Source organism: Chironomus tepperi, unplaced genomic scaffold (assembly GCF_022539635.2).
Source record: "Chironomus tepperi strain 1889 unplaced genomic scaffold, CSIRO-AGI_Ctep_v1 contig_354, whole genome shotgun sequence".
NCBI classification, from domain to species: domain Eukaryota; kingdom Metazoa; phylum Arthropoda; class Insecta; order Diptera; family Chironomidae; genus Chironomus; species Chironomus tepperi.
Genome location: NW_027226476.1, coordinates 316624 through 340456, shown reverse-complemented (window position 1 = coordinate 340456; position 23833 = coordinate 316624). Strand labels below are relative to the sequence as shown.

Here is a 23833-nt window from a genome sequence, read left to right as displayed (position 1 = left end):
AGCATCTAATTGACTTGAAGAAAAGATGATATTTCATTGAGCAACCACAAAAGGGATGGCTAACATGAATAAATTCCTTTGGTTTTGGATATTTTTGTGGGTTACATGAAGCTGGATGGATTTAAAGTGCCTTATGATTATGTTGTATTATTATTAATATGTTGAAAATTACAGTAAAGCATGTTATGCTTCATTTTCAAATTTCAAGTCATTTAAGACTTTATGTAATTTGGAGTTGGGCTTTCTGACCTTTCAAAATATTCTTACAGTCAAAAAATTAAAATGCTTACGGCATCAAGTCAATCATTAGGGATATTGATTATTTTGACATTTTCAATAAATATTGAATGTTTATTATTTAAACATCCTGTTTGCTAGATGTCTAGGAATAAAAAATTTCAATATCAAGCATATGTATATCCCAAAACATCTTGAGACTTTATGAACATTGTAAAATATATCGTAGAAGGACTTCGTCGTTATTCTGTATTTTATATACTAAGACTTTAAAGTGTGTCTAGACTCAATTTATTTTAAGGCTGCTATTGAGGAAATAAACAGAGTTGGAAAACTGGATTTCAAAAATTTCTAAAACTTTTGTAAGATTCTATGAAGCCAATTGGATTATTATTTTACTAGGAAAAACATGACTAGTATTTTATAGCAGAAAAGTCTTCCAAATCACTCGAAAACCATACTCTGAAATTGTTGTTTCAAAATTAGCTGTAAATCCTCTGTATCGCTCACTTCAGTGTTTTATATCTCTAATACACAATCTATCCACCCAAACTACATCGCAAAAATTCGTATTAAATATCAGCAAACACCATCAATTTCCAAAGAATAGAAACTCGAACGATGCTTGAATATGATTGAATTTTGAAAAGAATGGCTGTGCTAATACTAAAGAAATTTCTACTCACAATACCCGAATAACAAAATATATCCATTTTTCACTATACAATAGTAACATAGAAGAAAAATTGATATTTAAAGAATTTCATTAAAACTTTCTCAATTCTTTTTCAAACTCGATTTAAATGTCAAAAGAGAGAAAAATTGTAGAAATTTTCTATTTAATCTCATTCTATTTACAGTGATATATTTGTAAATAATTTATTTATTCACTAATTAATTGCTTTAATTGTTTTCAATTTGTTACAATTCCCAATAGAAAATTCTAGCTTATATGGGATGAAATTCGCTTTATATTCATTTCCTCATACACATTCGTTCTAAGAATGATAATTTCTGCAAACGTAATGCCTTAATGTGAGGATTAAGCAGAAAATTTTTGCTTCGTAAAGTTAATGCTTGTGGATTTCCCAATTGCTTTTCTTCTCTTCTTTTTCCATGCCAGTCGTTTTGTCAGTAACGAGAAGAAATTTATTTTATGAGAATCTACATCTGATCGTTTATTTGCTGATCTTAACACCTAATTAATAACTTTAATTAATTATATTCAATGAGGCTCAATGAATTTTTTAACATTAAGAGTTTGCCTTCGATTTTTCTTAATTTATTGTTTATTGATTTTTCCCCCCAATATAATAATAAGTTCTATAGTTAAGTTTATATACAAACAATTCAATGCAAAAACAATAAGCAGAGGAAATGAAAATGAAGAAGATGAAAGGTCAAAACGACACACAATCAGCAATCAGGAGTATTATTAAATGTAATTTGATCAAATAAAATAAAAGCCACAAAGGAATGGATGAATAAAATTCAAAATGACATGCTTTGCGTTAGATTTGTCCTAAATGAAATATTTTGAATTTATTTGAGTATAAAATCTAAACAGATTTTTTAATTTAAAAAAAAATTTTTATAATTTGTAAAACTGCGTTTATAGCGACTGATAGCAAGTCAACTCCATAAAATATATTTTTTGTCATATCATTCCTTCTTTTTATTCACTGATTTTCTCCCTTTTTCTCTTTTAATTTATAGACGAGCTATACTGAGCAATCCTGATGTGACGGGTGCAAGTCAACCGTGGTATCAGCTGTTATTCAATGACTTTTGGGGCACGCCACTTGTTGATTCCGGCTCGCATGGATCTTATCGACCCCTGTGCGTGTTAAGCTACAAATTAAATCATATTGTTGGTGGACTCAAACCCTTTGGCTATCATCTGATAAATGTGCTTCTACACTGTCTATCAACCGGATTAGTTGTTAAGTTAGCTAGACATATATTACCAAATGGCATTAGTATAGTCATAACGGGACTTCTTTATGCCGCACATCCAATTCATACGGAAGCAGTTGCTGGGATTGTTGGACGTGCCGATTTAATAGCGTGCAATTTTTATATATTAACTATATTATCATATATAAAGCACGTTCAATGGCGTAAAAAATGTTATTTGCGACACTGGATGGCATTATGTGGTGCAATTTTAAGTGCTTCCGCTGCTGTTCTGTGCAAAGAAACTGCAGTCACTGCTCTCGTTATCTGTATCATTTATGATATTCTGAAAGGATTTAATACATTTTTAAAAGATAAGGTAAGCTTAAATTTCATTAATTTTTATACCTTACTCCTTCATTTCGATATTATTGCAAGATGGTTCTCTTTTGAGGTAATCAAATTTAGTTGGAATAAATATAAAATTATATAATGTCTTATTTCATCAACAAAATACATTACATTGCCTTTGAGCAGTTACTAACGTACTCTAACATCCATTTACTACATATCTTTGTGTGTAGAATAAGAAAGACTTTTTGAGATATGATAATGGAAAAGTAATATTTGAATGATGGACTAAGACGTTCTGTTAAATTACCCAGATAAAAGTTGTTGCTCATACAGACAATCTGACTTAGTAAGCACAACAACTTAAACTTAATTTAGAAGCTACTAAAAAGATGCGATTAAATGAATATCTCCATAAACGAATGTCCGACAAAAAGATGATATTGTGGGCTATGAAATGCAGTGTATGTACATACAAATGTGTGTATAAATGGAGACATTAGATGCGATAATAGGGTTTCAAAAATGCTATGACGATATGTGTATACATTTCAACATCCCCATATACTTATTCGTATATAATATTATGGTTCACTCCATTGGTCATATAAAAGAAACGACACATGGAATTGTATACATATAGACTGTCGTTGAGTATATGTACGACAATTCAGTGCTGCAATAAGATAATGTATGTATATTAGTGCTGTTTATACCCTCGAGCAATAGATAACGTGTTTATAGCTTTTTGAAAAGCATCGTACTACTATTAACTTTTTCTCTGTTTTTGATAACGTGCCATGTCATTGAGTTTCTTCGTTGGTTGGTGACTATATTGTGTACATAAATGGTAGATGACTAGGATTTTTTTTTCATCATCCTTGAATTTAATATTAGCATTTCCGTTTGTGTTTTGAGTTTAATGTAGTTATTAATGCTGGAATAATGGAATTTTCATGAAAGCTATAAAGTTCACAACGGGCGAGAAAAAGTTTAAAATTATGTTTTTTTGTGCTAGTGGAAAGTTTTTTAAAGTTGGGTATTCAATTAAAAATTTATTCAGCATTTTTAATGAAAATTGTGATGACGAGATGATTTTGGCATGGTAGATAGATGACTTAAACTAACCCGAACGGGTCAGGTGTAAGTATTGTCCGCCACAATGCTCAAACAGACAATAAAGTTGCAACCAATTGAAGTACTCTACTTGACAATTTCTTCGAGTCTGTTACTAAGAAGGCTCAATTTTGAAAGCTCTTCTAACTTTAAATTTCAGAGTATTACAATTTTTCAAATCATTTGTGAACGTACAATTCATTTCTCAAAATTTAATAAATTTAATATCCAGCATTCTTTCCATACATATAATATAATATCTTTTTAGGTTTCTATAAAGAATCTATGAGGATGAAAATGTAAATAAATTTCAAGACAAGCAAACATTGAGACACATTTTCATATTTAAACACACATTGCTGTACTGTGTTGACGTTAAAGCTCGAAAATACATAGCATTGAAAAATCCAAATATTATTCTATCAACAAAGCATGTAGCAAGCACATAACAGTAAGGGATATAATGTATAAAGGAAAAATCTTATGTGTGTAGCCTATTTGCTTTTTTTCCTCTTTTTATTATTACGATACATTCATTTCATACGCCTTTCTCTCTCCGTAACTAAATGAGGAAATAAAAGATGCAATGTAGGTTATATAATGTGGTATGTGTGTGTATGTTGTAAGGATTTTACCTTATGGATCGAATTAGATGTAAATTGGTTTCGAGAATAAGCACCTTAATTAGGAAATTATGAAAGACTTTACATGTGAAAAGGGTACGGCTTTACTTTAAGAGAAAATTTGTTATAAAAAGTTTAAAGTTTTTTTCTTTAATGTAGAAAGGAAATGTTCGAGCTTTTGGTTGGGGTTTAATGCTCATTAAAAAATATTTAACGAGAACTTTAGGAACTTTTTTTATCTAAAATAGTGAAAATTTTTTTATTAAAGATGGAAGAGATTTTTTTGAATATGATGTTGTTTGTTCCATTTAATTAATTTATTTTTATGAAATATACCAGTTAAAATTTTTAATTTTTATAAAACTTATAAATTGATCTTAAAATATATTTAATTTATAGTTAATTAACGAAACCACTGTCAAACAAGATAAAATAAAATCAAAACCACATTTTTACCACAAAATAGGATATTATATGAACCCTAAAACTCTAAAAAAAAGGTTTTTAAAAGTTTTGTTTTTGAAATTTTTTCTTGAAAAGATCAAAGATTAAATTCGGTTGAAAAATTTAATGAGTGGATTATTTTTCTAAAATTTTATTTTTCTTCATCTTAAGAAAATCTTTTTCGTCTTTTTCTGCTCTCTTGATTTTATAATTTTTTTCACATTTTTTCCCTCTATAAATCTCAAGTGCTTACATACAATTGCGTGCTCATGCTTGCTATTAAAAAATGCTCGAAATATATAAAAAGAAATTTTGATCTCTAGATTTGTAATAATCTCTTGATTATTATGATGAATTAAAATGAAATGCTTTGCAAAATATTCATCTGTGTTGCTTAGAGTTGAAATACCCTTCATCGTTTTGTCTATTATATAATGCCAAAGTTTATTCAACATTTTTATAGAATAAAAAGATGGGAAAATTTTATTTTATTTTGAATGAATAGTCCAAGTTGAAAATATTTTTGTCATGAAGACTTGAATGGTTAGCTGAAGTGACTAGATCACGGTTTCTAAATTTAGATAGACAATGAACATTGCTTAGTCGTTTAGCACTCATAAAACTTCGGTTGTACCTAAATAGATATAAATACTTTTTGTTTGCCAAAAGGACAAAATGAAACTGATAAACTCATTTTCTATCTCCAAAAGTTTTCAAAAGATAAAAAGAGGAAAAATCGTAACGAAAATCCTTATTAAAATTCCTCATGTCTATCTTATTTTGCATTGTTGATCCTTATAGTATAAAAAGAGAAAATAAAAAGTAAAAGATGGATAGATGAGATAGAATGATGCTTTGTAGAATCTTATAGAAATTGTATATATGTATAATTTATCGTACTTTATTTCTCATAAAAAGATTGAAGAATCATTGGCACTTTAAACGTAATGATATTGAGCTTGTTGGGTATGGATTTTAAAAATCTGTTTTGTTTAAAAATATTTTTTTGTCCCTTCACCCAGCTGATAAGCTTAAATAAAACAGCATGAGAGAAATTTCCCTCAAAATTTCTTTCATTAATTTAACTCCTTTCCTTCTGTCTTTCTGCTCATTCCCAATAACCCATGAGCCGTATAAAAAAAAGGGAAAAAAAGTGAAAAGAAACAGCTATCTCTAAGTAGTTTATTCTCTTCTGCAACATTTGTAACCCATCAACATCCAATTACATTTCCCTGCAGCTGCTTTGATTTGATTTTCTGGGAGAGCAGTTACAGATTTTTTTCTCGAAGGCAAACGCAATCTTTTCAGACTAGTTCGAAGAAAATTGTGTGAGGATGTATGTATATCTTGTGTACACAAAAAGTGTATATTGAAGATGAAAGGTTTCTTTAGTTTTTCTTGTATAAAAGTTTTTTTTGTGGTATTGAACCGATTTACTTAAGTTAAAGTGATAAGAAATACTATAATTTTCTTTAAAAATTTTAGTTTAGTCTACTAAATCGACTTTTAACCAAATTTTAGTCGAAACCAGTCTATGAATCTAACTAACCAAATGCGTCTTACATTACAATACTTCCAGTTTTCTTTTTCTTCTTTTATTGAAATTGAGGGGGTAAAAATACAACATATTGAGAGATTAGATTTTTGCTTTAATATCGATTTTCATAGTTCTATTTCTCATCCTATAAAATTCGTTATTATGATAAAAATTCATCTCTAATTTTATTCTTTCTCATTTCAGCATCAATTAAGGAGTATAGGAATAGTGACAGTTGTGACATTAACAATAATACATCTTCGATTATCATTGCCAGGACCAACAACGCAGTTTTCATTAGCCGATAATCCAACCGCTAGGGTCAACTCATTAATGACACGATTTTACACATTTTTATACCTGCCTGTATTTAATTTCATTATGCTCCTCTACCCACAAACATTGAGCTTTGATTGGGGTATGGATGCTATTCCGCGAATTACCTCATTTTTTGATTCGCGTAACTTCATTTCAATCGCTTTTTATGCCGGACTATGGGTTGTCATTATGAAATGTGTTGTCAGGCTTCGGAAAACGCCACCAATATCAATAAGCAGTCATAGGAGCAGAAAAATAGCTAGAATGAATCAAAAGCGAAAACATCAAGCGAATAGCATTAATAATAATAATAATTTCGTGGTGAATAATAATAATAATAATAATATTATTAGTAATAATAATAATAATAATAATAATAATAATAATACTGTTAATAATAATAATAATAGTAATAATAATAATAATAATAATAATTATAATAACAATAATAATAATAATGATAATAATAATAATAATGATAATAATAATAGTAATAATAATAATAATAATGATAACAACAACAATAATAATGTTGTTAATAATAACAATGAAAACAACAGCACGTGGCCACCATCAAAACATAATCAATTAATAAGCAGTGAAAATAGTTGTTTTTTATGCAAAAATAATAATTCAAATTATCATCAAATGAGTGCAAATCAAACGAATTATAATGATTATAATTATAGTATGATTATTCCATCATATGATACATCTGATGTCATGAATGGATTGGAACAAAGTGGAATCAATAAATTTAATCTTAACCAAAGTATATCACTATCGCCTTTGAAGAAATATATCAGAAACAATAATAATATTGTATATTTGATGAACAAAGATGATAATAATAATAATGAATTAATTAATGATAATAACAACAATAATTTATATGTAATTGATAATAATAATTATTCTCCTTCAATATCATCGATATCGTCGTCAGCCATTCCATCACAATCACAATCATCATCTACATTGTCTATGACAATGAAAATGTATCCGATAAATAGGAGAAAATTGAGAGATGACATAAAAAATTTATCATGTCGAATCTCTAAAGCTGTCATTCATAATCTAAATAATTTTACAAATGAAGAGACTAATTCTAAAATGAGCAGTTCGGCTGCAATTCTAATATCCCTCACAATACTCATATTACCTTTTATACCGGCATCAAATCTATTTTTCTATGTGGGCTTTGTCGTAGCCGAGAGAATTTTGTATTTGCCAAGTGTTGGATATTGTTTGCTAGTGGGATTGGGTTTAGGTAAATTAATTAATTCACAAATGAAATTGGAACATAATGTGAGAATGAGACATAAGAGTGATAAACGGAGCAATGCTAAATCAATTGCCATCGTTTTATGTGTTATAGTTATGTTAAGTGCATATAGTTTTAAAACCGTGATAAGAAATCGTGATTGGTACGACGAAGAGAGTCTGTATCGTAGTGCTGTAAATGTCAATCCTCCGAAAGGTAAGACTCTTACATTTTTTACACATCAAATTATGCTTAACAAAATAATTTCTACTTTGATATTTGGTAGGAAATTTTATTAATTTTTATGAGTATCCTTTGCACCTTTCTGCGGGTACATTGAGTGATTTTCCCTTTAAGATATTAGAAAAATTGCTTAAACTTTTTTATGTCTTTATTTCTTCTTAGTTTCGCTTTTTATTTGTCTCTTAAAATTTCTTAAGCTTTTTTATGCTCTTTGCTTTATGTTTACATTATATTATATTGTTTCATTACCGTGAACACGTATTCGCGCTTGTGCGTCACAAAATATAATAGTGGATGGTTGTATTATATTTTTTTAAAAGAAGAGATCATAACTTTTGATTATGTATACACATCCCTTCCACTGTGCTGTTATACGTACATGCACTCATGAAAAAGCAATATATTCATTTTAAATTCTTGTTTATTGTTTGGTCGAGTTTCTCATACACAATATCAGATTTGTGTCGTTCTTCCTCTGTGCATTTTACTTTTATATGGTTTGTGAGGCAATGGGGGTTAACAAATGGGTAATGCATGTAATTTTAGTATAGTTTTCAATACTTTTATAGCTTACTTCTTTAAAAATCAATATCATTAAGATTTACTGTCAATTCTATATTTTCTAAGCAAGTGTCTTACCACTCATGACATACATGTTTGTGCCTATTTCCACTGCATATCTCCATTTTTCCCATTCGCTCCCCTTTTCTCTGTGCTATCATAAAGGAGAAAGCTTGAAAAAGCGTTGCCATGACATGCATAAATTATAAAGTTGTGGTAAAAGTACTAGCAACAGTCACAGTCTCTATGTGAATGTTTTTACAATGATATAAAAGCCTTGTTCCCGGTGGAATATGAGAAGAGGCAGAATTATGTTTAAAAAATGAGAGCAACGAGGAACAAGAAAGGAAAGAAAGAATAAAAATGGCAAAAAGATATTTTTTTTGTATTTTTTTGAGAGGACATAAGCTTTCATATCACAGAGAATTTTACTGATGAAAAGAACCTTGTATCAAGATTCCAGACATGCAAGTTGTAGATGAAACACATACAAATATTATTTTCCATCTTGAATGCTAATGTCGTATTTTTATAGGAATAAAATACCTAAAAGAAGAAAACTTGAATTTTATTTTCGATTCTAAAATGTCACAAAGCTGAAAGAAATTCTTTCATACCATGCAAGACTTTATTTGAATCTTTTAAAGAACAGGAAATTTCACATACCCGGGTTTGACAGACAAAAGAAGTTCAATTATGCTCCTGACATTAAAGATTTATGCTAAAAATATTCAAATCAAAGGTAGAAAGAACATGATTGCAAACATGAGATTGCACTCTTGCCACATCTTTGAATTTAATGCTTCGTGCTCGTGTGTATGTACATAGACCATACATGCACCAAAAAAAAAACATGTTCTATGTACTTTTAGATGAACAAGAACTTTTTTTCGTTACACATACTCATTCCCATTAGACTTTAAAGTAAATTTTCTGTCGGAAAAATTTCATGTCAATTTAATTCAATTTTCATTCCATTGAACGTCAACGAGCTTTATTTAGTTAGTTTATACTCCTTTTTTTCCATTCAAGTCAATTTCTATTTCACCAACTCGATACTTATTTTCAATAGAATATTAAACTAATGTGAAATGTACGAGAATATAAAAAGGGTTAAAAATATAAGATACAAGATAGGTTAATATGATAATGTGTTCTCGCCTTTTCATTCTGAATTGAAATGCTTCAGCAATGGAAGAGATATATGTGTTTGGATCTTCAGAGTTGCGTAAAGGAATTTTCTTGCTTTCACAAACATGATTATTGTGGTATAATGATAACCATTTTGTCCTTAAAATGAGGAGTTTTTCTAGCATTACTATTGATCAATTTCCTTAAAGACAATTAGGACTCCAAAAATATAAATGAATTATAAATTCAATAAAATGCTTGTTGTGAGCATATTTTAAGATAGTCAATCAAACTCACAAAAAAATGGTCAGTAAAAGCAACAAATATGAATTTTTGTAATTTATAGACTCAAGGGTATAATTTTCATGCCTTAAATTTATTGCTGATTTCCACTTGTTCATATAAACGACTCAAAATTGACTTAAAAAATTCATGTTTTAAATCCACAACAGAAAGCATAACAAAAGAAATTAAAATGCTTACAGTTATTAATCATCATTTTTAAACGGCCCCCAAAAGAATCATAAAACATTGTCATGACTTTTAAACTTGCTCTGAAATGTTCATTCGAAAAAAAAGAGACTAAAAGAAATTTTTTCAACTCAATAGTGCCTGTGTCTCCTATAAATCTTGATGGTTGGCATGTGATACACACAAAAAAAGTATGAGAAATTCCAAAAGTGAATGAAAAAAAGGCCAGTGAAGCTGACCAAAATAACTTCAATGAAATTCGAATAATCTCTTATTGTGATAAGAAAATGTTCTTCCTCCTTTTCCTGTTCTAGTGACGAAAGTGTCAAGCATGTTTTTGCTCTCTTCATGTTACTTGTCATCGCGGAAAGCTTAAAAGGAATAAAAGAAAATCGATAGATTTATGTAGGTTATGCATTCACTTTCTCTTATTGCCTTTTAATTCCTTTCTTCTTTTCTTTTACGCCCTCTCGCTCTTTTTCGTCCTCCCACCATTCCCCAAAAAGAAAGAAAATTACACTGGCACCATAGACTTTCATGCTTTTTTCTGCTTAAACAATATGACGATGCCGCATGCGATATCTCAAAAAGAAAATCAGTGGGAAAGAGTTTCATTTATTAATTTTTGTTTTTTGTGGATGGTCGTAAATAACCATGAGTAAAAGGCTTTGCTATTTCTGCCTCATTTCTATATCTCTATACACACTTTTTAATTTATTATTGCCTTTATTATATTCAACATTTTCATTTCTACTTTTTATTATATTATTTTTTGCCTTTCTTTCAATTTTCAGGGGTTAATAATAAGCATTTACTGTTAAAATCATTTGAAAATTTCCTGTTGTATTTTATTATTAATTTTCATGATGAAATTTTAGTTATTTTATGCATAATGTCGATATTTATCTAAATCTTCTAGTTATTCGTTCAATTTGTGTAGTATAAGTAGCCATACAATTTATATTATGTTTTTCACAAGAAAGTTTTGATGCCCTTTAGAAGAATTTTGTGGTGATTTTTTGGATATAGCTTAAAACAGAGGTTGAGTACCGTATTTCGTCTCAGTGTAAAATCAAATATTTATTTAAAAATTGCCAAGAAATTTTTTCAAAATTCTCACAATGAAACTTCTACTCAGAGAAGCATAAAAAAGCTAAAGCTTTCTCATTTTGATAATAAAATTATTTACAAAAATAAGTTTTTCGTCGAAAACTCTTGAAAATTATGTAATTGAACTTTTTTATCTTTTTTGTTTTACAGCACTCGGAAATTTAGGAAGTATTCTAAGTTCACTCGGTCGTTATTTGGAGGCTGAGAAAGTTCTCATAGCAGCTTTAAAGCATCGACCCAACATGGCTGATGTTCATTATAACTTGTAAGTACTGTTCAATGATTATTTTTTGCATATTTATGGATTATTTTTGATGAGACTGAGCTTAAAAAAGTTGTTCAGGATGAGAAGCAATAAAATAAAGTTTTATTATGAAAATTTAGAAATTTCCAAAAACGGTCATAAAAATTTCAAATTTTACTTCTTAGTGGTTGTCATTAAAATGAAATTTTATGAATAAAACGCTGTATTATGTGTACATTAAGTTCATTTCATTCATCTGACATTCAAAGTTAGATAATCTTTTCTTTTTGTCTGTGGTAAACAGACTCTTATTCTAAAGTTATATGCGATCCAGTCAACCTAAAATGAGAACATAAGCCAATCATTATGCAAAAATGCTTAGAATGAGAGAAAAATTTAGTCACATAAAAATAATATTAAATGCTCATGCAATGAAGAAGCCTAAAGAATTTCATCCTATTATCATTCTTATCGGACGTATACATTCGATTCAGAATGTTTTCTTTAATCTCGCCTTAGTGAATGTTATAAGCGGTTTATCTTTATTTCATGACAATTTTCGTTATTGCTATGGTGTAAAAGTTTAAGATTATTATCATTATTCGCACTTTTAGTATATAAAACACGAAATTACATTTCATATTACATCGTGCTCTAAAAATAACAAAAACATATACCTCCAGTTTTTCCAGTTACATACATAACTATTTTATCAATCCTATTCGCTCTTTTTTTAGTGTACGTCTAAAAATCACGCAATACTTAACAGCTAAAGTGTTTCTGAAATTGTTTTATGTTTTCTGATGTTGGTTTATAGATTACAGCACGATGTATGAGTGTGATTTACTCATCGTGACATTTTATCAAGTGTCGTCTGAATGTGAGAATTTTTATCTGTTTACAATTAATAACAAAGCTTTAGCCATAAAATTTTTTACTTCCACATTCTCCCACTCTTATGTGTATCCCACAAATCTCTTCAATTATAAGATAAGTGCACTTATCGGTAAAAAGGAAGATTCTAAATGAAGCCTTGTATACTTGATTCTCCAAGCATAACATCATCAACATCATCAGTATGAAGTGTATGTTATAGACGCTAAATAGATATGCTTAATGAGTGTCATTCATCTGCGGAAAAGGGAATTTTGTTTCGTAGCATTCTAGTTTTCGTGGCTACTGCGCATTTAGTTGAATCTAGATTTTAACATTGTCTAGTATTTATATTAGTTTATCTAGTTTTTCTTTAAATTTTAAGATTTTGAAATTAAATTCGTACATTTTGATGTCCATTTTTTAATTCACAAAACGTCCAAAAATGTCTATCTTCCAAAAAATCTAGCTATTTTCGAAAAAAAGACTCTTATCTTTGAACATTGTGTATATGTCAGGAAATAAGGAGAGGTAAAACAAAAAGGATTACTGTTTTCAGAGCAAGGGAAAAGTTCTATACATTCACAAACATTTCATTCAATATAAATCCGTTGAGCACTAATTAATTGCAAGTATTTAGAAATATACAGTATTTTCTCATTCACTCAGTGCTAAATATAAAGTTTTTAACTTTAGCAAGTAGGCCACTTGAAATTAATTAGGACATAATCAATTTAATGAAGCGATAAATCCTTACCAATCTATAAACACAATAATAAGGTATGAGCGACAAAAAGAAATTATAATCCAGAACTATTGAAAGAAGCAAGTACAAAAGTGAGAATCAAAAATCAATCTATTAAATGTAATTGAATGGAACTGAGAAATTAAACATGAATTGTACAGGATTTTTTTGAGGGTTTTGAATATTTTATTTTACGCAGTAATAAACGTGGTTTTATGACCGGAACTGAAGAGTTAAGACATAAAATAATAAAAATATAAGTTAGTAATATACTAGGACATGCTTATTCATAAAAAGTACTACAATTTATTGAGGGGTTCATAAAGGTTGCCATATCCAGAAAATAATTTTTAGAGAATTAAAATTGCGGTTATAAAACAAACTGAATAAATTAATTCTTAATTTAATCTATTATGTCCTCAAGTTCTGTCTTCTACCATCATTTGCAAGACTCAGACATAAGATCAAGTATGTCTGGTGTATTATTGTCAATTGAATTTTTGTTCCTATCCGTAGGCAATGACAAAGAATCCCTTTTCACGTGCTCAATTTTTACTTCTTCACACACATTTCTTATTGTTTTCATGGGAAAAGTTTTTGAACAAGATAAAAAATAAAATTTGTTCAAATTGATAACAATACCTACTTTTAACAGTTGAGGAACTTGCTTCGGAAGAGGTATGAGGGAAAGATAAGTGCATAGACTCCACATACATAAGATCTGTGGAGTTTAGATAAAATGAATATTTTCTTTGTTTCATTAAATGAATCTGTGCTGAACATATTGCAGAGCAGATGATATCTAATATACTGCAGTAAAATGCATGAAATTTCAATCTTTAACTTTAAAGTTTTAACTATTTGATTATATTTAGTCATTTAATCAGTTTCAAACCCTTGATACCATGAATATTTCAGTTAATCAAAAAAGATTAGCACTTCATCATTAACATCAAATTCGCGGGTAATAAATCTTCTGCACCTAAAAATATCGTGATTCTCCCTATCATGAACCTGTAACATAAAAAGTAATTCCTTATGCTGTTTGTTAAGCTTTTAAAATTATACGGTAATAAGGAAAAGAAAGTTGCTATGAGGCAGTAATAAAAATAATCGAATAAGTGGGAGAAAAGCTTTTACAATTGATTTATGACTGAAATCACATTAAATCGCAAATGATACTCATAAACTATAAAGGTATATATGTACAGCACACACGATTGTTCAGATTATATTTTTTTTCAATTCCAACAGTAATGACTTGTCAATTATGATGCGGATAAGTGTAGAATCTAATTTTAGAGAAAATTTCTTCAATGTTCTTATCAACAATTGAGTTTATTATACTTAGAAATGAAATAACTTTTTCTCTTCCTTTTACTGCTTCTTGCTCTGTCATATGAGTTCGATAAAAATCAAATAAATTAAAGTGAAGAAAGAAAGGTGAAGAAATTTATTAAATCTAACAATAAATTGAGTTTTTTTTCTTCCTATTGGAAACATATGTACGTTATTGGTTTTATGGCAATGGTGTTTTCGAGGGGTTAAATTGGAAATTTCTGTAGTTTGTTAGTATTGCAGCTAGTTCGATTTTATCTTAAAATTTACTGTTTTGAAGGCTACAATGAATTAAATATATATTAATCCAATATTTACCATATGGATACTTCAAGTCATCCCTTCCATTTTGAAATTGGGTTCAAGATAATTCAAACGAGTCCCCAATTCGACCATATTACATCGATTACACATAACTTTCATAATATTATGGAAACAATTTAATATCGGCAATAATGAATAGACATAAAAATAGATATTTTCTTGACACTCAAAATTAATTCACAAACAAATTTTTATTAATATAGTATATGTGAAACTTTTATGTTAAAATTTATAAAAATATACATAAATTTCTTCGACAAAAATATTACTCAATAATAAAAAAAGCATTGAATGGAGGGAGCGAAGAATAAAAGAAGAACAAAATCAATAGATAGAGAATGGAAAGTGTATTATAAACCAATTGGGAATATATTTTATACATCTGACATCATAATCAAAAATATATATCCGGATTTATTTCTTTTGTTGTGAATGTGTAAAAAAAGCGAACTTATTTTTTTGAGGGGAGAAAGAAATATAAGTTATTGGATTAGAAAGTTTTACGTTATATTTCAGATTCTTGCGTGGTTGTTTATGTGAATAATGGGCATTTATTTTTCCTGTTATTTTTTTCCTATCCTATCGACTTCACCAATCGAACTTTTTATTCTTTATTAATATGTGATTATTTTAATTTGATTTTCCTTAATACGAGGGGATTTTGTATATTAATAATTTTTTGTAACAAGTTAAGGATAGTATGACGTTGCAGATTATACTTGAATTTAGTAAGAAGAATTTATTTTGTATTTAAATACTTAATATTTATATAATAAAAGTTTTGGGAGTTTTCTAAATATATTTGTCACTAACATATGGACGCCAAAGGTATTCGGATTCCATTTGGTTTTAATAAAAATGTATAGGGGAGTTTCATGATGGAGAAATCTTCATTTATATCGCTCGGGATAGCAATACCATATTATTATTTTAAATAAAATTTAATTCTCAGAAAATAAACATAATTAATGCTTTAATACTTTCGATAAGATTATCAACATTATGAAAATTTAAATCATAATTGTGAGCAAATAAAAATATCCAACAGAGTAATATGCAGCCGCAAGTACATAAAATTTTAAAGTATTCTCATAAAATTTTAATTTGCTAAAATATATTAAACGAATACTGCCGTGTTGAAACTGCTGCTAATTCCCTTTGAAGAACATCATTTTACGCTTTTTTAGATTCAAATAGGAAATAAGAAGGTCTTTGAATTTTTTTTTCAATGGAATTAACTATATTCTCAACATTTTTTTTGCTACTTTCAAACGCCTCAATATAAAAGCTATTGGACAAAGAAAACAGATGTAAGCTCTGTGTGGTGATATCAGAGTTGGAAAGAAAATAATTTTAAATTTAGTCACGACTAACTAGTCAATAATATTTCAACAGCTTATCCAGCTTTGTTCGCCCAAACCCTGTTTCAAAACATATTTTCCTAGTTAAAATGAAAACAAAAAATTCTTGTAGCATTAAAATGTTTAAAGGAATGCTTTACAGCATGAAAAAAGCCCTTTTACTCAACATTTTTCTGTCTGCCATTTTATTTTAATCTCATTACGTAGTAAAAGAGAAGAGACAGAAAAGCATTTTTCTCAATTTAAAAACCCTAATACTATGTAGTATCGTTGTGTTAAAAGACCGTCACATAATTTGAAAGATAAATAACGCATTCTCTATGCTCCAATAAGTTATGAAGAAAAGTATCTCCATAATTGTGTACCGCATGAATGAATACAACAGCTACGCATATAAAATGATGAGTAGAGACTTGCGGACAGAACAGAATGCGAGAAGATAATGTTGCATTAAATTTTTACTGAAATTATACAATAAAGTCGACTTTAATCATACAACTGTAAATGAGTCGTGGAAAAATCCATAACATTTCTCTGCACAGCCTAAAACAATAACATCCCGAGGACATGGAGTGTCAGAACGAATCTTCTAAATTATTATTACACTTAACGTATTTTTTCAATGGTTATTGGATTTTTTTACAGTTCCGTAGGGAGCTCTCTCACTCATAACTTCACTCTTGTAATAAACGAAATAGGTATTCACCAGAATCATAAAATATATATAATAATATTTATAAAACGAGCGTGAATGCTTTAAAAAAGGGAAAGTAAAATGGTTACAGATCCAAATGGAGGGATTCTTGTGTATCAGTAAGGCGCAATTGCTGTGAAGTTGTAAGCTCTGATTCAAAAAGTTTTTTTTTTATGCTAAAAAAGGTTTTTAATTTTTTTAACTGAAAAGCACGTGTACCTTTTGATTTTTCTTCTTTGGTTGTACGGCTTCTTCTATAAAAAATTTGAGCCGCGGGTGTACAAATTTGATAAGGTTTCAAAGCTTTTGTTTGACTTTTACGTCTGTGGCTTTTTAAGAAAAATTTCTAGCAAAAATTTTAAATTCTTTTTTGAGTTCTAAAGAATTTTCTTTTTGAGCTTTAAAGAGTAAATGCTTCTTAAAGTGCGATTGCAAAAAGCATATTGTCAGCAAATATTTTATATGAATTCTACCCCTATCGAAACTCCATATTTTTAGCATTCTAATTGCGAACGAAATGAAAATTTTGTAAACCTTAATTTAGCATTCAAACCAAGTTCATTTTACCAACCATTTATTATAAAAAAATATGCTTCAAAAAATATGATGAGCAGTAAAGAAGTTTACAGTCAGTTATAAATATCAAAAGGGCATATACAGGGTAAAAGAGCGATTGCTTATGCGTGCCGTCTGCCTGTTTTAAATGATAATGAAGTTTCCATTTCGCATTTCAAACAGGAATATTTGATTGAATGTATTTATTACAATGTTTGAATGCTCCTTAAAGAATATAAAGTATTCACATAATTTGAGGAGCCTTAGTAAATTTATTCAGCACATAAAGCATGCGCCTTTATTGTTTAATTTAGCACACCGATGAATTTAGAATAATTTTTGCTTAAAACATTATACGAACGAAAAAGAAGATGGAGCAATTTTTTCATTATAATATAGTAGAATACTTGTCGTAGTTGCAAGACTATAGTCATGCTAAAAGGCGAATAAGGAAAACAGGAAATATTTACCTCGAAAAAAGTTCTTCCAAAAGATTTAATCTTTCACAAAAATTTAGTTGAAATTTTTGATAAAAGTTTGGATAAATGCGCATTTGGGTTTTGTACGAAACATTTAAACATTTAACTACTTTTGATTTTGGGAAATCAATTGGTCCTAAAAATCCTGTCTTCTCGGTGTCGTGATAGGGAAATCTGTTAAAATTAAAGTATTTTAGAATCGCTTAGCAGCATCTAAAATACCTGAAGTCTAGTAACGTACCCCATAATAATTTCTCATTCTGTACATGTATATGAGGAAGAAATTTGGCTTAAAAGCTGAAACTTTCGAGTAAAATGAATAAGAAACAGCAATAAGAAGAAGTTTATCAAAAAAATGTGTTTTTCTCATAAAATGTGCCTTCCGCTTTTTCTTAATTTCAATATTTAATGTTTGCACATTATACAGCTTATTATCTGGAGAGTAGCAGAAGATTCATTCTTATAGTAAACTTTTTCCTCTGCTCCTTCCTTTCACAATTTTTTTAATCGCACTAAATTCACTGCAGTTTTTATAAATAAAATTCCTATCTTACCTTCATCATGCATAAAAAAAGGAAAAGAAATTTTTTGGACAATTTTTCGGTGTAAGAAGTTTAAATTGCCAGCTATAAATAAACATCCTAACGATTCTTATTTTACCGTCTTGACATAACTGTTAACAACTATAAAATACGATATAATGAGCTGAAAAAGGCTTCGTAAACTTCATAATTTGATGATTATTTTATATGCGATGAGGGCTTGCGTCATTTATAAATAAATTATGACATAATTTATAAACGTATCCTTAGTTATTTAACCTTAGTCAATGGAAATTTTTAATGGGATTTTTCAATTTTTTTTTGGGGATTTTTGATTTATTGATCATTAATTCTATTGGTTAGATTGTGGAAATCGGTATGCAACTGCTGTGTAATTTAGTTTCCCATTAATAATAAAAGGTAATTAGGAACTGACAGGACTCAAATTGATGATTCGATTGATAATTATGAGGTTGTTTATGAAGCATAGTACAATATTTTCTCCATGTGAAAATTATTTACAATGCAAGATGAGGAAGTTTGTACTGTTGACGAAAAAAAATGTTTAATTTTAATATTTAATAGAAATTAAAGAAAGGTCAATGCCTTCAGGGCCACGATCCTGATTCATTAAAAATTCTAGTAGTAAACTGAAGTCTTTTGCATTTTGGTAACATATGTCGAAATACAAATACATATTGAATTTCACAAAACTACATCTCGAGAATCCTTTAAAAGGGATTTACAAAAAAATCTCATCTCTGATGTTTAATTAAAAACAATGAAAGCTCACAATTCCTACAACAAATATGTTACTAACTTTATTCTCTTTCATTCTCTTCTTTTTTCAGAGGAATTTTGTATCAAAATCAGCAGAAATATGAGGATGCTGTGCACAGTTTTCAGAAAGCCATTCATTTTCGACCAACACTTGCATGTAAGTAGGACAAATGACACAGCTGCTTTTAATTATTATTTTTTATTACAATGTCGATGGTGAGAGAAATCAGTGAAATATGTTCGAGACTATGATGACGGTGTCAAAATGTGTGCAGATAATTAATAATAATGAAATTAATGTATTTGTGCCGAATCACAATGCGAAAAAATAAAATTTTAATATGAGTAATGCAGAATGGCAAAAGATTTATGTCATCAATTAGATAATTTAATGAAAAGTGGATTTTTTAATGAAATTACGTGCTCAAAAATAAATGACATCATTTTCTTCAAAACACACAGCTCCAAATAGGACGATGAACTAAAAAATTTAATGTTGTATACACATCCAGTATTGTTATGCAATATATCGTTTTTTGCCACTCATTCCTCACCAAGGTACATCCGATTCTCTTTTTGTTTTGCTTACTCAAAATATGTCAGAAGAACAAAGCATGAAAAAATTGAAGTTGATAGTTTTTTTTCTATTTACACAACCAAAAGTTTTTTAATTTCGTTTTTTTCTGTTGTTCAGATTTTCCTCACTTACAAAAAATTGAATAAATAAAATTAAATCCTCACCCCTTTAGGCTGCAAAAATTTATTTTATTGAACAATATATTTTGTAGATAATAAAAGTGTATAATCATTCTATAAAAAATACCATCATTAAAAAAACCTCAACCAATATTTTCACACAAAAATAATTTTTTGATCGAACTATGAGTAAGAGAAGCAGGAATGTTATAGATGTGGGTGTCTAAAGCGAATTTTTGTAACTGACTGTTTCAATTAGATTCAACAATTCTGCTTGTAATGTAAGGGATGAGGATAATGCTAAGAAAAATACTGCAACGATCGATTAATGCTCAAGATATTGTAAACTGGTGTAGATAGCAATCTGAATAAATCTAATCAAATCTATTAATTCACAACTTCTTATGACAATATATAATAAAATCACTCAGAAATGCATTTCATCTTACACTAAGTCACTCGCATGGTTTCTCAAATTGAACAGAAAAACACAAAAATGCTCAAAAAAAAAAAAAAAAAAATTCACACCAAAAGTGGATAAAAATCAATAATGCCATAATCAACCGTTATGCTTAGGGATTCCGGAATGGGAAATGAGTTTTCAAGCACGTTTCCATTCTACGTTATTTTTATTGCAATCTTGTAGTCGATTATAATCGATATATTTCATATCTGGAGAGTTAAAGGATTTCGTGAATTCTCTTCCGACAAAAATAATGAATGAAAGAAAAAGGAAGTCGATAGAAAGATATGAAGAGAAATAAAATTGCACATCAACTCAATGTGCATTTCCCATCGTCTTTCATTTCATTTCCTTTATGAAATTCTTGTTATAATTTCATTCGATATTGGTTTATGGGAGGTTCAATTAGACGATTTATGTATATTGGCAGGTATGAAATGAGAGAAAGATTTCAAGTTGATTATATTTTATGGTACTTGAGAACAATTTGTAGACCATTCCTTATAAAAATTGCTGATCGTCATGAGTGGCCCTCATATGATAAAAGCATCAATAAGCACAAAAGCATTTCCATTAAATAACTTTTTTTTCCTGTGTGAAATTTTTATCATTTATTCATCCAATATTTTTATTTTCAATTCATTTCGTGAATAGCAATGCAAATACGGCTCAGAAAAAAATGCAATAATAAATTATCATACGTGTTTGTCTATACAAGTATTGTCAAACTTGTGTGCCACGACACACTGGTGTGTCATATAGCAAACTAACAAATTGTGTGCCATGAAAAATTTTCTACAACTTAAGAGTACCCTGACTCAAAAAAGTTTGGACAACACTGGTCTATGTGCTGAATCAAATTTATGAGACATAATCATATTCATAAATAATTGAACAATATTTGAAATATATGTGAGAAAGATAGTCATACAGAGAGAGAATGAAATTTTTACTATTTATTTATCATTCAAATATAGAATTATAAATTTTAAATTAATTATGCAATTGCTATTTGTTGCTAGAACCATAGGCTTGTTTTTCAATTTTCTAAATTATTTTGCTTTCCCTCTGCTCTCCTAATTCGAAAATTGGTTTGTTTGGTTCTACATTTTTTTTGCTGATTTTTTAGCATGTTTCTGGATAGTAAAATTGTGAATATTTTATTATTTAGTGGTGCTGATTGGATTGATTATTGGCATACTTTTGAATCAGGATTTAAAGAGAATTAATTGGCTTAATTTTGAAATCTAATTTTACAAATTGAATTATAGTCTACATATTTAAAGCTATCAGTAATTTAAATATTTAAACATTCAAATTTTTTTTGTCACTAAAATGAAAATATTCAATTGTTTTTAAAGTTTCGAAAGAAAATCTGGAAAAATTCTCACAGGAAAAATCAAGCCAAATTTATTGGACATAATGTTATCTCGCCTTTAGGGCTGAAATATTAGCATATGATAAATATTAAAACTTGCACCAACAAAATGAAATGTCTATGCTTCAGTGAGCTTTTTCTCGCTGTGCTGTTTTTGCACTGTTGCTCAATTATTACATGCATCATTGCTCAAAAGAATAAAATTTGATTAATTATGGACTATTTACGAATATATTTATTAATTATTTTTAATTAATTAAATATGATGAATTTCATTTGTCTCGATTTAATTGGGATAATGTGTATTTATGAATTTAAAAATGAGCTGCTTATAATTTTACTGATAAACCATATTTTGTTGCATACATCGTCAACAAAATACGTTAACTGCTTAAAAAACTATCCAAAATTGATTCATCAAAAAATTGAACAATTTGTTATAACTTAATCCTTAATTAATTTAAATTTTTAAAAACTCGCTAATATTCAAATTTCACATTCATCTTTTTCGCTATTCTTTTATATAAATAAGAGATAATTTTATCCGTTAATAGAAGAAAATTTGCCTGGATGAAAGATAATTTGAATATTCTGAATATATTCAGGTACATTTTTAATGAATAAATTATTAGTTAAAAAGGAGAAAAGTTTTGAATAAATTTTAAAGTTTATGAAAGCATTCGAATTAGAATTTAGGAGTATAGAAAGCCAGATTAACAAGTTCTTAAAAGTTTCATTGAAACACCGTAAAACCTACCAAAAATTCTATTGAAATTATTTAAAAGGAGTAAACTTTTTTTATGAAAATAAATGTTCATTTATGTTTAAATCAGGGGTATAGCAAGAAATTACGAATTTCGAATTTTATTTGTATGGAATGCAAATATTTTGGAACGATTTTTTATTGATAGAACTCACCTGAATATGTTTCTGTTTCGAAACATACGATTCACTGATCTACTTTACATTTAAAACCAAATTGAATATGAGAACGCTTTCCAATTCAGGTTAATTTTCCTCTCCTGATTTTGCTTCATCAAGTTGAACGTCAGCCTAATTAATATGAATTTTATTGAATAACGACAGCAAAATAATTGCAATCAACCTTAATTGATTTTCAGGGAAAACATAATTTTCAATGAAAACATGACTGAAAATTTTTATTCATCTTGACAACTTTAGATGTTTAAAAAACACATCAAAGTAATTTCTTGTACCTCAACTTATTGAATTGACTGAATAAAATATTTCTCTTCATTCAGAACTCTCATGCAAAAGATTTTGCATGATTGATTAAAGTCAAATATTTTACATACTCAAACATAATTCTGAAGTCAATCAATTTTTTTTCCTGCAGAGACTAGGGAGTGTGAGGGTTGAGTATAAAGAAATGATTATTTTAGATTTAAATTCCAATCCACAAATGTTTCGATTTGAGATTGAAATTAATTCAATGATTTAGGAAAATGATGTTTTTTGAATTGTGCATCATGACTTGTGGCAGACACTGCAGGTAGTGTTACAAAGTAGGATTCATTAAAAGTTTGCTTAATTTTGCAAAAGATTTTAATAACCTTAATATAGTATGTAAATACAAACCAAAATCTATAGTGTGGCTTTTCATTCCATTCCATAAATTGTTCAAATCTCCAATTGAATCGTTATTAACTCAATATTTTCCAATCCCTGCACACATCCATTCACACATACGAATCGAAAAATGAATATTGAATTTCTGGTAGAGACCATTAATCATGACAAATATCAATTGAATGAAAATTTGTATGTTCCTCGAAGAATAAAATAATTGGATAATCGTAAATTTTACAGTTCATACGAAATAGAATTCAGGAGGCAGTAAAAGGCTATAAAATATATGAAGATTTATAAGTTTATATTTATTATTATATCCCAGTCGTAGAAAAGGATATGACATGGACTTCTTCCCCCAAAATTGTGGACAATTTCCTTTCAAAATATATGGTTGTGAGTGTATAAATGTAGATATCTAAATGTATGTTGATTTTATCTAAAATATGAAGAGAAAAAAATTATTTTT

General features: G+C 28.5%; 1 protein-coding gene across 1 annotated transcript in view; it reads left to right on the top strand.

Annotated features, from left to right (window-relative positions):
• Tmtc2 (Transmembrane O-mannosyltransferase targeting cadherins 2) overlaps positions 1 to 23833 on the top strand; it is a 52249-nt gene that overhangs the window by 10152 nt on the left and 18264 nt on the right. The window contains exons 3-7 of the mRNA XM_070645429.1: positions 1954 to 2512; positions 6409 to 6843; positions 6973 to 8002; positions 11453 to 11567; positions 19309 to 19394. Coding sequence (XP_070501530.1) covers positions 1954 to 2512; positions 6409 to 6843; positions 6973 to 8002; positions 11453 to 11567; positions 19309 to 19394 — 2225 coding nt within the window. The remainder of the gene's footprint in view (positions 1 to 1953; positions 2513 to 6408; positions 6844 to 6972; positions 8003 to 11452; positions 11568 to 19308; positions 19395 to 23833) is intronic.